Consider the following 16,666-nt stretch of genomic DNA (forward strand, 5'->3'; position numbering starts at 1 on the left):
AGTAAAATATTAAATATTAGGCTTTTAGCTCATACTAGGGAAAAAAAAAGAGGTCCCCATGCTTAAAACATTTTGGTAAGAACAAGGGGAAAAGTATCCTGTTGGTGCAGGAGTGATACCTTGGGTGCTGGCAGAGTTCCTTGGCTCTCCTGAGTACAGGGTAAGAGGTGCTTTGCAAGTGAGAAGATCCCTCTGAAGCAGGGAGAGGTGCTAAGTCAGAGGGTCCCCTGGGGTGCCTCCCAAGGGATGCTCTACCTGGGGATGCTGGATGAGCCAGACCCCTCCTGCAGCAGGAACACCTGTGGCAAGCCTTGAACCTGGAAGGGCTGTCATGAGGCACTTCCCTCCTGCAAACAAATCACAGAATCATGGAATCATTGAGGTTGGAAGGGACCTCCAAGACCATCAAGTCCAACCTGTGCCCGACCCCTGCCTTGTCACCCAATCCAGAGCACTGAGTGTCACGTCTGGTTGTTCCTTGGACACCTCTAGGGATGGGGACTCCACCATCTCCCTGGGCAGCCCCTTCCATTGCCTGACCACCATCTCCAAGAGGAAATTCTTTCTGACAAGAAATTCTTCTTGCCCGCTTGGGAATGGGTACTGTAGGGGGAAAGAAGGGCTGGTTTTACTGTGGCTGGCACTGTGATACAGAAAAGGAAAAGCCAAGTTCAGGGTACAGATTTTTTACTGTAAGGAAGAAGGGAACTCTGTTTTTCCAACCTATGAGTGCATCATGTCTGTCACCAAGGAAGCCCAAAAGTAGTTTTTAAAGACAAGCTGTCACCCCCATCAATCCACTTGCTGGAATTGTACACTCAGTGGAACTCCTTTCAAAGCTCCCCTGATTTTCCCTGGGCTGGTTTTCCCACCCAAATGGGGGAAAAAAATGGCCTGCCCCCTGGTTATGTTCCCAGCATGGAACAACACATCCCAGTGCAGGCATCAGCAAAACAGCAGGAAAAACAACAAAACTCTCCAGCACCATTTTTTCGTGTTAGAGAATCAAGGCTGATTAGGATGTGCAGCAGAAATCATTTCATCCACAAATTGCCTGGGTTGTGCAGAGAAAATCATGCCTTGATCCTTTAACACAGGGACACACAGGACTGGGTGGATTCCTCTCCTGGCCTTCTCTGGCCATCCTTGCCCTGCTGGCCCAGCACTGCTTCCTGCCCAGCTGGAAGCTCCTTGTACCTGGAATACAGGAACACTGAGCACGCTCACTCTTCCCATGTGTCTGGCCTTATCACGGCTCTAATTGGCATCATCGCTGTAATCTCAGCCTCCAGCTGTTTGTGTGTCTGGGGAAGAGGAGAAAGCACTTTGGGGAATTAATTTGAATTAGAAGAATGATGTGCATTGTGTCCTGGCTGGCAAGGCCAGCTGTCCCAGGTGTGCTGTCCCAGCACCGAGCACAGCAGCTCCTGACACAGCTGCTAGGGCTGCATTTCTGCTCACCCCTCCCTGATTTTGTGAGGGACCTGAAGGGACACCCTTTCCAGTAAACAGGAGCAGGCTTTGTCAAGATGAGTGTGGAGGGAGGTGCACTTACATGTGCTTGCTGCTCCCGGTCACGCCTTTCCCTGCCTTTCCTGTTTGTGTTGTCTTCCACTTCTCCCCTGCCCAGGAGGTTTTTCCCAACAAGTGGCTCTAACAAGCTCAATAATATTTTAAACCCAGTCAGAGCGCTCAAGTTATATTATTTTGATCTGTCCTGTGCCACAAGCCCTTGTATCTCATCGGGTCACCCTTGTGGGAGATCAATTATGTGGTTAAACTGAAACCAGGCATCCACAAAAACATCTAGTTTTGACTCCAAACAAACAGAGATGGAAAATACAGCCATTTTATCCATAGTTTCACCCCCACAGCTAACCACTAGCATTAGTTTTTACGTCTTACATGGATTTATCATTGCTTACCAGAATGGTAAATGTCAAAAGATCCATTCACCATGTAAATAAATCCCTGCAGCTTCTTAGGGGACTGGGAGAGCCCAGAGAGTTGTGCCATCCTCTTCCCCCTCTTGCAAAAGCTCACCTGAGAGAGGGGATGCTGCCTCTGCCTCTTTTCTGAGAAATGCATTACAGGAGATTGGAAAGCAGGATGGCTTTGTTGCAGATGAGTGTCTCACAGAGAATTGCCCAGCTGAATATGGCAAATAAAAGGAACACGATTGGACTTGAAAGCTCTTTGTTTTCTTCCCTTTGTCCTGAACCTGAAGGCAGCCGGGAGAGCTGATGCTATCAGGGCACTATTCATCAGCTGAGTTTGGCACATCTGTCCTGAAACTTTGGTAGCCACATTGTTCCCCTTTACTATTTAAATTTGTAGTGCCTCAGATGTGAAAAATTATGATGATAAAAGTTCCATCTCCTTGTGGAGACTCTGACAGATGTCTCACTTCGCAAGCTTCCTGATCCTTTGAACTGGCTGGGAATCAAATCCTCCTGGCTCCTTGGCAGAGGACCAGCTTCCTTTGGTCAGGGACGAGCTCCACCACAGCCATAAACCACGCTACTTATCTTCCTGAATTTCTTTTCCAAACACTCCAAAACACTCCAAAAAGGCAGATCTCCCACTGGTTTGTTGGTTTGGGTGTTTTTCTGGTGCTGCCCTTTTCCTGACACAAGGAGCAGCTGTGGTGCTTCGACAGCTTCTGTCACAGCGGGATGGGGAATGAGGACACTGCAGGCTGTGCATCCAAACAAAAAAGGGTTGTTCCAAAACACCAACCACATCAGAACCTCTCCAAAGGTGCTCTGAGCATTCCCAGTCCATCACTCTGGCACAACTCCTCCTGCTTTCCATGAGGGTGACCCATGACTCTGTCCTTTGTCATCTGTTTTTTGTGCACTGACATGACATGACTTCTTTGGATATGCTAGTGTAAAATAGACTTTCCTTCTCCTCTGCTAGGAGGGTAGCTCCTCTTATCCAAGAAAGGAATTGTGTTTAATATCTGTAGCCTGTTTGCCACGGAAACACTGTCTTAATTAGTGGTTTGCATGGCTACTTGCTTCTGGAAGTCAAAAGCATTATTTCACATTAGTTTAATCCACTCCAGGATTAAACTAGTTTAGGATTAAGGCCCTGCTAGTCTGGAATATGAGTTTCCACACTGAGAATTAAGAGTCATTCAGCAGTAACCCACAGGGAAAATTGAGATAATGAATGTAAATTAACTGTTAAAGGGGATTAGAGGTATGGCACTAATCCCTGTGGGGAGGCAGGACAGCAGTCACTTTTCCATCCTGCTCTCTTGGCTTCTCAGGTAGTTTAAACATAAATAAAGTAAGAGTATTGTGTCCACACAGTTTCATTAATGCACTTCAGTGCCTCCTTTTACTACTTTGAGTTGATTTCTCAGAATAAAAAGGTCTCTAGTGAAAGTGGTTCTGCTGTCCCAGCCTCTCACTGAGTGAGGGCTGTGTCAGGAGTCAGGCTTTAGGGATCAAACCCAGACAGGAAAAGCTGTGACCAGATGATGGAAGCCATCTTCCTGCCTGAACTTCCCAGCAGATGAGGTATCACCAACCTCCGAACCTGGCAGATGTGCAACCATGCTTGCGTCCTCCTGAGTCCAACACAAACCATTCCCAAAAAGAAGGTAGAGATTCAGGTATGTGAGTACCAACTCTAGTGCTGGTGACAGACAGATTTAGAGCAAGACCTGGCTCCACTCAGGCCAAGTGGAATTGTCTCTCCTGTCTTTGCACACCAGAAGAGGGAGATGACTAGAAAAAAAAATCCATGGGTATGGGATCAACACAAGGATGGGCAACCTTCACTGGGATGAGAGAGAAGGGTGGTACAACTCTGTAGTTACTAAAGACATGGCATTCTTGCTGGCTTTAGAATACAGACCTGGAAGCCTCATCTCTGGAAGCAGAATTTAGCCAACCAGGCTGTTATCCAAGTGCTTAAACCAAGGGAATTTTCTCCTACTCATGTATGAAATTGCACAGCAACAGCAGCTGGGTAAAACAGACAGTGTGGATCAGCTGCTGCTAGTCCAAGGCAAGGACAGTGCTTGGATCTGTGTCCCATGGCTGACACCAGGATTGTGGCCTTTCCATGCTGCACATGGTGAGGGGTAACCATGGCCCTTTCCAAAACAGAATAAAAGGGAAATTGGGGAAGCAAAGGTAGGGTTTGGAGAAAGGATTTCTCCCATGAGTCTCAATAATTTGGATGAAACTCTGATAGCTGCAGTCTATAAACAGATCTTAGAAGCAATTTGTCTCGTAAAAAGCTTCCAATAAGGTATTTTTCCCTTCCATGCAGTATAAATGTCCCTTTACTGCTATGCCTTCTCTTCCCACTGCCTTCCACAAACACCAAGCTGACCTGAATTCTTGCCTGGTATAACATCTGGGCTGAGGTTTGGTGGCACAGCTGCAGAGATGCCCAGAGTCTGTATCAGCTCCCACATCTCCCAAGTCATCTGGGCTAGAAATGGGAGGTCACACCTCCCTGTGCTTCCTGATCCTGCAGGTGCATAGGTACACCTCAAACAGCATTTTTCTCCCATTTTCTGCAGTAAGACATCCCAGCCCCCAGGCTCAGCTCATGACCTGCTACCCCATCTTTGCTTGCACACTTGCTGCCTCTCTGGTTTCTTTCTGTATGCTACATTTCTCCAATTGGTTATTCCTGCCCAAGCATGGGAAAGGTGTAGAATTCCTTTTGAAGTGCATCCAGCATTTGTCAACTTATCAAGAACACTTTGAATCCCTACTCTGTGCTCCAAGATGCTCGCAGTACCCTGTCTCGGCTGTATCTTCAAATTTCATTATGGACTGTCTGGATCTTCACTCTGTTTAATTACAAACACCTAAACATCCCCAGATTCTATACACACATTGGAACACAATTTCCCAGCTATTCACCCCATCTGTACTAATACCAATTCTTTCCTCTCACATTGCATAAGAGTACAACCCCATGTGAGAACACGGCAAGACCATGCGAGAACGCAGCCAGACCTCTGCAGCGCTCGGGACACCGGGACACCAGGAGCCGGGACACCGGGAGCCTGCCCCCTCCCACTCCCCCCTCCACCCCTTAAGCGGCTTGGTGACCCAGTTGTCCCCGCGGGGCCGGGGCCGGGGCCGGGCGGGGCGGCGGCGGAGGCTCCTCCCGCGGCTCGGCGGGCAGCTCCCGGCGGCCGGCCCGGCTCCGTGCGCGGGGGCAGCGCCGCGGGGCCATGGGCAACGCCACCGCCGGACCCCCGCCCGCCGGACCCGGCCACAGCATCGCCGCCCTGGTGTTCGGCATCCTCCTCATCCTCCTCATCGTCGGCGGCAATGGGCTCGTCTGTCTGAGCGTCTGCACGGAGCGGGCGCTCAAGACCACCACCAACTACTTCATCGTCAGCCTCGCCGTGGCCGACCTGCTGCTCGCTCTCCTCGTCCTGCCCCTCTACGTCTACTCCGAGGTGAGACAGCCCGGGGACACCGGGGGACGGCGGGATGGATGGGGCTTGTGTACCCGCCGAGCCTGCAGGTTAGGAGGCAGCGGGGGCGGGGGGGGCAAGAGACCAAGTACCGAGGGTCAAAGCTTGCTCCTGACCGCCACCCCGGGAGTGTCCCCCCACTCGGGACAGCCCTGCCCCCCGGGATGTGGCGGTCAGACCCCCCGGCTCTTACCTGCGAGCGTCACGGCATCGCACAGCGCTGCGGGACTGCGGGCGGCGGGGAAAGGAGCCGGCTCCGTGCGAGTTCCTGGGATCCCCGTCCGAACCGCCCCGAGTGGAGGCGCACCGGGGCGGCTGTCTCTTGGCTTGCACGCTGTCCAGGTTGCCGTCAGCAAATGGATAGGAAGAGACAGGTGCTGTGCTCTGTTTGGCATAAAACGAGCAGATCTTGGTGATAAAGGGAGATCTTTAGCCAGTAAACAACTTTCCGTGTTGGCTGAGAAGGAGAAGCTGTCTTTTCTGGGAGCTGGGTGGGATTTGGTCACTCTGCACCAAGGTGGCTTTGGTTGGCAGGTTGTTGATTGGCACAGGCCTGAGCCATGCGACGGTGATTGTGGAGAGCCAGATCATGGACATGGGGCAGAATTGCTGTTCACTCCCAAAACCTATTCACCCCCAAAACTCTGACAGCTGAGGAAAAGAACAGGCACTGCCGAGGTTGAGTGGGTCTCTCTGTAACATTTACTGCCAGGGATGAAGAAACCCTTGTGCTTGCAGGGGGATGTTTCAGAACCTGTTAGTACCAGCTGGTACAGGGCTCTTCCCTGCTCAAGAGGATGAAGGCATCCACTGGGCCAAATAGCAGGTTTTTCTACCCATCCTGATGGTAGCTGGTAGTGTGGATCTTCTTCCCAGCTATGGAAGAGCATCTCCCCTCTTGTCCTCTTTCACAAGCCATACAGAGCACCCCATGGCTCAGCAGGCCCTGACTGTGCAGGCCTGCCCTCCACTAAGCAAGGCAGGCTGCAGATTAGAGCTTAGAATGGTCTCTACCTCATCCTCGGATTTTGCAGGACATTGTGACCTCTCTGGAGACAGGTATTGTGGAACAGCAGGTTCATCTGGGGACTGATGAGAGCAAATGAAGAACTGGAGCATTAGGTCTCCTCTTTTTCCACTGTGCTCTTGGTTTTGGTGGATTTGCTTTTTCCTCATTTCCTCCATTCTGCTGGTTAGAAAGGCACATTCTTCATCATTCTTCTCAGCTGCTTTTTGCTAACTGGGATCCCTTTTCTTCCTTCCTCTTTCTATTGTCTATCAATGCCTTCAGTCCCCAGGTCTCTCTATGGGCAGTCACCAACACTAGAGTGGTCTCCTTTTGCCTGCAGGTGGAAGTTTTGCTGGGATATATATAAAATACAGGTTAAAGTATTCTGGGGTACCTTTGAAAATTATTCCAATGGGGCAGGAGTGTTGTGGGGCTTTCCTTGAATACCACAGACATTCCACAAGTTCTGGATTCTCAGGTAACGGGTTTTCATACCTGTATGAGCTTTAAAAACTGGGGCTGTCCAGCTTGTGGTCATACTTGGTACGTTCATTTCCATGGCTGTCCATAAACATCAGTTCTGTGAGGGAATTCTTCCATGTCTCTACTCCCACGATATTAAACACAGGGAATGAAGGTGCTGTATGACAGAATTCCTTCCCTCTCGTCCTCTGCAGCTCTTGCAGCCACGCAGGCATTCAGAGGCACAAAACAGCATAGGCACCAGGATTTGCACTCCTGGCGCTTGGAAGGAATGCATGGAGCAGGTGTGGGAAGTGCTGATCAGGTACAGAGAGAGAGAGACAGAGAGCACTGTGCAGCAGTCACAGCCCCCTTGAGCAAGCAGTGGGGCTCTGATGTGTAGAGCAACTCCATCTCCAGAGTTCCAGCAGTTCCCATTCCATGCCTGGAAGCTTCTTTGAGGGGCCAAAGCCTAAAGATGCCCATGTTCATTTTAATTGTCTCCTGTATGCTGGTGCAGGATTTCCAGCTTATTTTTTTCTGAAATAAGAAAAGGAAAAGGGAGAGTAATCACTGAATCCATGCCAAAGGACAGAATTTTTGTGATTTCTTTTCTTTTCTTTTTTTTTTTTTCCCTCAGAGGCAAAATTCAGAATTAGATGTTGGGATGCAAGATGCAGGGTGTAGTGATTGCTCCATAAAACTAGCTTGGTTTCATCTTGCACTCTGTACCAAACATAGTAGCCACTGATGATATGGCCTGGACAGTCATGAATGCTCACCTCAACTTTCATTCTTGGTGTGGGGCTTTTGTTTTGTTGTTTTAAACTTTAGTACAACTCCTGACACAGTAAAGGTGGACTCTGAGGGCCTATTGGAAAACTTGAAAACCAAATGAGACGGTGAGTTTTTGCTTTTTTAGCAGGAACAGAACAATAAACTGAGCGTTTTTTTTTCATTCAGCAGAAACTTGCTCACCTTGTGCTGTTTTCCTGTGAAGTGGCATCTTGTGTTCCAGTTTTGGAAACATTCTTCCAAGTCAGGGCTTTAGAAGACAGCAGGAGAGACTTAACTTTTGAGGTGACATTTGACATCCTCACAAACAACAGATCTCCTCCAAGCCCCAGTGGGGATGGGATTCCTTCCTGTGGGATGTGGATAATCCTTTGCTGCTGTTCACAGAAGATGGAGCACAGTGGGAGAGTCCTTGATCTTGGCTTTTATTTCTGGTTGTTAAGAAAGCTCATTTCAGACACTGGCAGCAATTATGGACACACACTCTCTTTCCCTGGAGTCATCCAAATATAGAACAAATACATGTTCCAATGTTTTCCAGTTGTAATTACCACACAGCTGCCTACCCTGATGGGCAGAAGGCACTTGCCTTCTTGCTTGCTTGGGAATCTCAGGTCTTAACAGTATGATAGGGATAGGTAGTGGTAACTTCCATAGGGAAGTTGCACTGCTCTTCTGCCAGCCCTGATTTTTTTGATGATGAGTGTCAAGTGCTTTCCAGCAATCAATCCAGTGCCAGAAATCCACTGGATGGAAAAAGATGATGGGAAGCAAGGGGGAAGGAGACGGCCTGGGGCACTCCCAGGAATTAACTGTTACTCCTGAGGAGGCAAAGTTCTGCTTTCATGTGAAGAGAGGCCAGGAGAAGATGCCAGAGAGTACCTGGAGCCCTGGTAGCACTGCAGCGGGGGTTACCTGAGGGAGCAGAGCTACGGTGCTATGGAGTTACTGCAGGACATCACTTGGCTCTGGGTGGCTTTGGGAGGGAGCTGCATGGCTCCAAAGGCTTGCCTTGTGTATAGCTGCTTCCCAGTGACTATGACAATGGCTGGAGTCTCAAAGACTCTGGGATACTTGCAAGAGTTTATACCATCCTCATTTAGTGGAGGCATCCCAGCAATTAGGGCAGGCACCAGGACAAGCTCCACACGTGGACTGTGCTGTGGAGCACACCTGTACCTGTACCTGCTGCTCCTGTGATCAGCTCTCTGCTAATCCCTGCCAAGCAGCAGAACTGCGGAGCAGGCCTGAGCCAGGAAGCTGCTGGCAGGAGCTGAGGGTGTTGGTTATGTAAACATCTTTGCCACTAAGACCTGTGTAAGTGATTATGGAAAAGAGGAAACGGTTTGAGCAGATTTGCATGTTTACCTGGCTCCTTCTCCAGGTCAAGGAAGATGAGTGTTCCTAGCAGGCACAACAACGGAGCAGCCAGTAAAAACCACATGAGCTATCTTCTTATCTTGGTGAGGGTGATGGGTTCTGCCTAAAACTTTGAGGGTGTCACTGGTTTGGTATCAAAATATCTATTTTCTTGCAGTATTTTCTGTGTGTCTGTGATGCAGCTCCTCTAGTGAGAGGCCAGAGCTCTACCCTCTCCAAATTTTCCCTGGCTCTCTGTGAATGCATGTCAGCTTGTTTGCAGCAAGATTTGGCATTAGTCTTTCCTAGAAAGTTACAGTTTTAGTGGAAGTAGATGTTATTCTGGGCCTGACTGATGTCTGAGCCACACAAAGTATCAGGGAGGTGAGACAGGCTAGCAATTACAAACCAGTGCTTAGGGGTTTTTTTTGAGATACCAGTAACTGGGGAGAGTGTCTTGGAATTCTTGGTCCTCATAATGTCTCAGGCAGATGATCAGGCTTGCTCATGATCTCTGAAAAACCTTGACCTCAATGATTTAAGTTAGAAACAGCATCATAGCAGATATGAGGCACCTCTGTCTTATATCCCACTCCCTCTTCTTCCTCTCCCCTTGCAGGCTGTGCTGTGTATTTTGGGGACTGGGACAGTTGTCACAATCATGACAAAAAGGCCCCAGTACTGCTTCTGGTGGACATGGGGACATTTCTTTGGCTCTGATGCTGGACTTTGCCTATTGGCAAGGACTATTCCTCTTCCAACTTGTGTCACAGCCTTCTTACTCCATGCCATGGCTGCACTGAGGCAGATGCTTGTTCAAAGTCCAGCTGGGCATCTCCTAATTCCCTTTCAGGCTCCTGCTGTTCCCTGCATGTGGCAGGACTGAGACAAGAGCTGGTACCAGTGGAAACAGGACTAAAACCTTTGACTCTGTCCTGGCTTCTGCCCTCAGGAGCTCTTCTGGCATCAGGCTGGTTTAGAAGGTAGAGTTTTCCTTACAAATCAGCTGTGCTTAGGAATAAGGATACTAGAATGGGCTGACTAGGAAGGCAGCAGCGAAGGTGTTTGAGAAGCCAAGTCTGTCTCCTGCCCTCCACCATCCTGTAAAAATTTCTGCATTGTATTCTGGAAAAGTGGAGAACCCAAAGAGCTGCTGAGGGTGCAGTTGCTCTGGAGCACTTCTTAAAGGAAGCTCGAGCTGTTTGTGATCCCTAAATCTTAACACTGTGTACCTTGATGGGCTAATCTGCTGCAGCCTCCTGGAATTAGGTACTCCTTAATCACATGGCCCAGCAAAGCCTCTTATCCAAAGTTACTCTCCCATCAGAGGGGTCCTTGGCACGTTTTGTCAAGGTGGGCAGGTGACAAACACCTTAGAATGGGAAGTTCTCTCCTAGCACCTTCCTCAAAGCCAGAGTCTTGGGGGATGGTAGGGAAAGGGAAGGGTTTATAGCACTTTCCAAGTGCCTGACTTTAATCTCACATGATTCAAAGGTGCTGCAGCCTGAGAGCCCTTGTCCTTTTCAGAATCAATTAGTTCTCCCAAATCACAAACAGGTTTGGAAAACTGTAGCCCAAAATCAAATTTTCTCTCTCATAAGCTGAAGTGAACCTGGTGAGATCCCAGTGAGCTTGGCAGAAATTTGGTTTTTGATGGTTCAGGTGCCAAATTCAGTTTGGAGTTTCTGCATTGTGCTAGAGAAGAGGCTGAATGAAGCACTCATGTCTGACTCCAGAGCTCCCCTGGAGGTATCTCAAGGAGATGCTGTACAAAAATAGCAAAACAGTTACTTCAGAGACTCCTTTGGCTTTACAGCCCCTCTAATCATAATCCTGTGCTTGACATCATTATTGGGTGATATTAATCCCTGCAGAGCTGCCTGCCCTGTTGCTGGCAGGGGCTGGGGTTCGGCACCTTCCTGGTGTTCTGTGGACTGTGTTCCCCACGTGGCTCCTCTCTGTGCTGAGATGAATTAAACCAGAACCTGTTGTTTAGCACCAGTAAAGGAGCACATCCATACCTGCTTCCTGAAACCTGCAACATTAGAGAGCAGCAACATTAGACTCTATGAGCACTGGCTGGCTATTGCTATAGAGAAAAATGTCCCTGGGATTTATATATATATATTTTATATATATATATATTTAAATATTTTTATGCAGCACATTTTCTATAGATAAAAATAGATAATAGATTATATCTATTAGATGATGCACATTATCTGTAGATAAACATACATAGAAAATTAGATACATTACGTGTAGCAATAGATATCCTATAGTAATATTTATCATATATCTTTTTATAAAAGCACATAGAGAGTACACATAGTGTTTGGTATTTTGCAATATCAAAATAAAGTGTTTGAGTCAGATATGACAAGGGGCCATTGCTACCAAACACCTTTTTCTCAAGCATAGGTGCTAGAAGCAAGAATGTAGATTTAAAGCTTAAAGCAGAGACATATTAAGTGGAAAGAAGTTTAGCTATAGACTTTAAAATGTAGAAAGAATAAAAGTAGTTATAAAGGTGACAAACAGTCTTAAAATAAGTCTGTATGTCAGAACGAGATTGGTTAAGAAAGGTCACTGTATAATTAAACAAAATTTCTTAGTATTGGATTAGAAACATAAATATCTTTGTTGGCAGTGTTTTATTGGTTAATAAATCCTTAAAAGACCATGCAACCATAAGTCTTGTGACTTCTAGCCATGCTCTCAACACCTGTAATAAAACCTCACATTTTCTGTAAAAAACCAAGAAAAATAAACCACACTTTCTAAAGCAACTAAAAATCCCATCTCTCTACCTCATTCACAAAATAAAAAAGAATCCCCACAAAACATTGTAACGTGGGAACAATAAACGCACACTAAAATCATACTTATTTGTACATTTTACTGGGTTTTTAACTGAACCTCTCTCTGCAGAGGGACCCAACGGATGGTGGAATTTTCCTCACAGCGTCAAACTTGGAGGAAAAATTCCCTGCTGCCCTTGTGGTGACAGCCTATTGAGCTTCCTGGTTTACCTGTGCAGGTGTGAGCAAACTGATAGGTCTCTGCCTGTGCTCAAGGAGCTCCTGGGAATAATGGCACAGGAATGGGATTGAGGCGACCTATTTCTGTATCAGCCTAAAAAGTGCTTTAATGTTAAAAGAACAAGGTACCTGGTGAGACAAGCACTCAACTGGAACAAAGTGGCACAAATAGTTTCTGGCTGTACAAGCATCAGTTGTTGCTGTCCTTCTGTCTGTCCTGCTGCCTGTCCTGTGCAGAGCCTGTGCCACTGGCTGAGACATGACCAAGCTGAAAATCACTAAGGATGGCAGAATCAACGCTTCAGGTGGTTCAGAACACTGACACCGGTCCCTGCTGCTCTGCCCTGGTGCCTGTGACCATGGGGAGACAATCAGAGGTTGTTACTCATTGCCTGGAGTTGGTCTCCAGGGGCTGGACTTGTGCTTGGCCTGCCAGGATGCAACAGTTGTGTAACACAGGGACCATTCCCATCAGGTGGTTGGAGTGGTTGGGACACAGAAGTGGAAGAGAAGCTTTGTGCTCTGTCTCTTGCTTGCTTGGAGACTGAGCTCAGGGTGCTGTGCAGCCAATACTGCCTCGTTGAGCAGATCTTGGGGTCCTGAACTGAGGGTTGGAGGAGTTTGGGGGTACCTGCCCTCACTCAAGGGTGATGTGTCCATTTCTCTGCCACATTACTCACTTGGCTGTACTGAGGGCTCAGTTCTCCAGACAGGCCAGAACCACAAGCCCTGAGCAGGCTGTAGGCTCTGCGTGGGGCTGATTCCCATTGCGGCTGCTGCGCTGGGAGCATCGTGTCATGGGAGGAGCACTCAGCTTTGGGCTGCTTGTTTGGAGGAAACATGAGCGGCTGAGGCACCCAGGCATGGCCACGTTCCTGTCATTTTAAAGGACACAACACCTGCTGACCACAGGGATCTCTTCAGTTCCAGGGAGGAGTGTGGTCCCTCAGCACGGTGCTGTGCGATGCCCTGATGACCATGGATGTGATGCTGTGCACGGCCTCCATCTTCAACCTGTGTGCTATCAGCGTGGATCGGTGAGTGGCTTCCTGCTCTGGCTGTGCCTGGGCAGCACACTGGTTCCACAGGCCCTTGCCAGCGTCCCAAGCAGTGAGGATTCTGCCCTCCCCTAAGGAGGGTGTTCTGCTCTAATGTCGTCCTCCACCACCAGGTTTGTGTCCCATTGCTGGTAGACAAGCTGAAAGCTCTTTGTATGATGAGCCAGAGCAGACGCTTGGCTGTTCTGGTTTTAGCCCAGGCCTTGGTTGTTAGTAAATTAATGGGGGGAAGGACAGTGACAAGGAGCTTGGGGCCCTTCGATTACATTACCAGTGGTGCCACCACCACACCAGGACTGACTCACCCAGGGCTCTGTTGGCAGGTTCATCGCTGTCCAAATCCCGCTCAACTACAACCGTCGACAGATCGACCTGCGGCAGCTGATCCTTATATCCACCACCTGGATATTCGCCTTTGCTGTGGCATCCCCAGTCATATTTGGCCTCAACAACGTCCCAGACCGGGACCCCAGCTTGTGCCAACTGGAGGATGATAACTACATCGTGTATTCCTCCATCTGCTCCTTCTTCATTCCGTGCCCTGTCATGCTGGTGCTGTACTGTGGCATGTTCCAAGGACTCAAGCGCTGGGAAGAAGCCCGGAAGGCCAAGCTGAGAGGCTGCATCTATGGAGCCAACAGGAAGCTGTATCACCCCCCAACCTTGATGGAGAGAGAGCAGACCCGGCTGGGGCCACTGGAGTGCAGCCCCTATGCCCGTGCCAGCTTCCCTGGGGAATGTGGGATGAACAGTGGGATCCAGACTGTGTCCTACCCACACCTCAGGTACCCACACCCGGGGCACGGGCACAAGAGGGCCAAGATCAACGGCCGGGAGCGCAAGGCCATGCGGGTGCTGCCGGTTGTCGTCGGTGAGTGGCTGCCAGGGATGGCTGGGGAGGGTGGGAAATGTGCTACCTTGTCCCATCACAGCGCTCAGACTGACAGGACCTGGGTAAATCCAGAGCAGTGCCAAAAATCACCACCCTTGGGAAAGAACACATGCAGGGTTTATAACCCAACCTCCCTTCAAGGCAAACCTGTGACTCCCAATATCTTACACTCAAAGCCAAAGCGAGACTAACTTAAGAATTTTCATCAATGTTTAGGACAGGAAAGGCATCCCAAATTTTTGTCTGGGCATAAGCCCAGCTCCACATGTCAGCACAATTGCTACCTTTCCCCTGAGTGCCAGAGTTGTGTCGATCTTTTTTGGCTCAGGCTTTGTTAAATTAAACCCTTTTGAGCATTAACATCACCTTCTCTCTTTATTATCCTCCTGGCAGGTGCTTTCCTCTTCTGCTGGACACCTTTTTTTGTGGTGCACATTACCAGGGCTCTCTGCAAGTCCTGCTCCATCCCCCCTCAAGTCACCAGCACTGTCACTTGGCTTGGCTACGTCAACAGTGCTCTCAACCCCATAATTTACACCGTGTTCAACGCCGAGTTCAGGAACTTCTTCCACAAAGTCTTGCACCTCTTCTGCTGAGCCCTCCATGCAGGAGGAACCACTGGGCGAGAGGAACCACTGGGTCATTTTTTGTAAAGTTCATTGAAGATCTATTTCTGCCTCTGGTCTGCTGTCTGTGTTGGGGGTGAGGGGATGATGAGGAGAGCTGGCAGCTGAAGGAAGGGGCTCCCCAGTCCTTGTAGTAAGATGTTACAGATGAGGGAATGTGGATGCAGTTTGAAACCTCTTTGCACTGGAAACTGCCAAGTGTAGCCACTTCTTTAACACTTGCTGCTTGATGTAAGCAGGGATAATAATAATAATTACTAATCTTCTGGCTTCTGGGGTGGTATCAACAGGACTGTGAAGTGACATGGACACGAGTCCGGGGGAAATAAGGCTGTTAAGCTCATTTTCCAGATGTCCACATGCCAGACAAGGGTACCAAGCTCATTTCCCGATGTCCATATGCCAGGTGAGGGTGAATCTATCTATGCAACCTCCTTTCCCCTTATCCTTGATAATTTTAAACCCAGAAACTGATTTCACTCATGTTTAACATTGGTCTTACAAAGGCACCATAGTGTTATTGATAGCGCTCCAGAATTTCCTGTGAAGCCACATGATTCCTGACAGGAACTATTTCCAGTCTCAGGAAAATACCCTTCATACCTTTAGGTGAACCTGCATGCAGTGACAGCCACAGCAGCCAGTGGGACAGGTGATGATCATCACTGAGGCTCAGAGGGGAGAAAAAGAATATTGCAGAAAACTAGTCTTCCAAGTAATGATTTTGTACAGGACTGTTGCTTTCCAGGAGGGAATTTGCTTGGAAGCAGAACAGAAAAGGGATGTTTTAAGTGCTCAATTTCTCATTAGCAAACAGACTCGACACCTACATGATTATATTGTGCATTTCTGAGCTGTCACTTGCTGGGTTGTGCCCCAGGTACCAGGACACTGTGGGCTTTCCAGAAGTGCTGTTTCAGAGCCATCTTTGCTGCATCCGAATGCAGGATGCAAGAAACCCTGTAAATGAGCTGTGTTACTGTGGGCTTAATTAAGACTGTCTTCTCAATTAACTAATTGTTTGCAAGTTCTAGACAACAGCAATCAGCATTTAACTGTGAGGAGAAACTATTCTCAAAGTGTTACTTTGGGAAACAGGAATGAGCATTTTGCTATGGGAATGGAAGGAGTTGCCTGTTTTTCCCTTCCCAGCAGTATCACAGATAATTTCTGTTCCCATCCTGCCTCAGTTCCTGCTTGGCTTTCATTGGAAGCATGGTTCCTTCTGGAAGAGCTGCACGCTGTGGCCACCAGCTTCTCACCCTCGATGGCACCGCAGTGCTGCCCCTTGGGCTGGCTCAACTCTGTGTTACAAAGAATAACTTTTCCAGGAAACAGCCAGGAAGTAACACCACCTGCCACTGACTGTGGGAGCTCTGTTACCTCCCTCCATGGGAGACTCGTGACCCATGCCCCTCAGGAGCTGGTGTTGCTGGTAAACCCACCAAGGGCACTTCTGAGAGACCCCGCTGAGAGATGGAAAACCAGCTCCTACTGCCTTGGAACACATGGAATGCAATCTAACAGGCCTTTAAGATGCACAGGGGAAGGAATAGATTTGTCAGAAACCTCTGGTATTTTTCATGGAATTCACCTTGAAGTCTTTTCCATGGCATTTTTCTTTCTTTGTTTCCCATAACTGAGGATAGAATCTTCTCCATTTGAATGCATATGTGATGTTGGGTTGGGTCACTCTGTGGGTTCAGGTTACCCTGCCTGGAGCTGAACAACCATCCTCATCCACCATCACCAAACTGGAGCGAACAAGAGCCAGGACAAGTGACCCCTCACAGGGGCTGTGACCCCTCAACCAGAGCAAACAATACTGACCCTTCATAGGGGCTGTGACCCCTAATGGGGGCTACGCCTGGAGCTAAAAACAAACCCAACCAAACAACCAGAGGCTTGTGCACCTGTCAAGACTCCTCTGAAGTCTCCAACCACAAATAAAGGTTTAATTTAA

At 48.6% G+C, this 16,666-nt stretch overlaps 1 protein-coding gene across 1 annotated transcript; it reads left to right on the forward strand.

The window, feature by feature from the left end:
* Positions 1-5,212: 5,212 nt before the first annotated feature.
* Positions 5,213-14,673, forward strand: DRD4 (dopamine receptor D4). Its single transcript, XM_062494977.1, has 4 exons — positions 5,213-5,443; positions 13,052-13,164; positions 13,509-14,056; positions 14,471-14,673. Exons 1-4 carry the CDS (start codon positions 5,213-5,215, stop codon positions 14,671-14,673), a joined length of 1,095 nt encoding a protein of 364 aa, XP_062350961.1.
* Positions 14,674-16,666: the final 1,993 nt, after the last annotated feature.

This window comes from Cinclus cinclus, chromosome 6 (genome assembly GCF_963662255.1).
Source record: "Cinclus cinclus chromosome 6, bCinCin1.1, whole genome shotgun sequence".
NCBI classification, from domain to species: domain Eukaryota; kingdom Metazoa; phylum Chordata; class Aves; order Passeriformes; family Cinclidae; genus Cinclus; species Cinclus cinclus.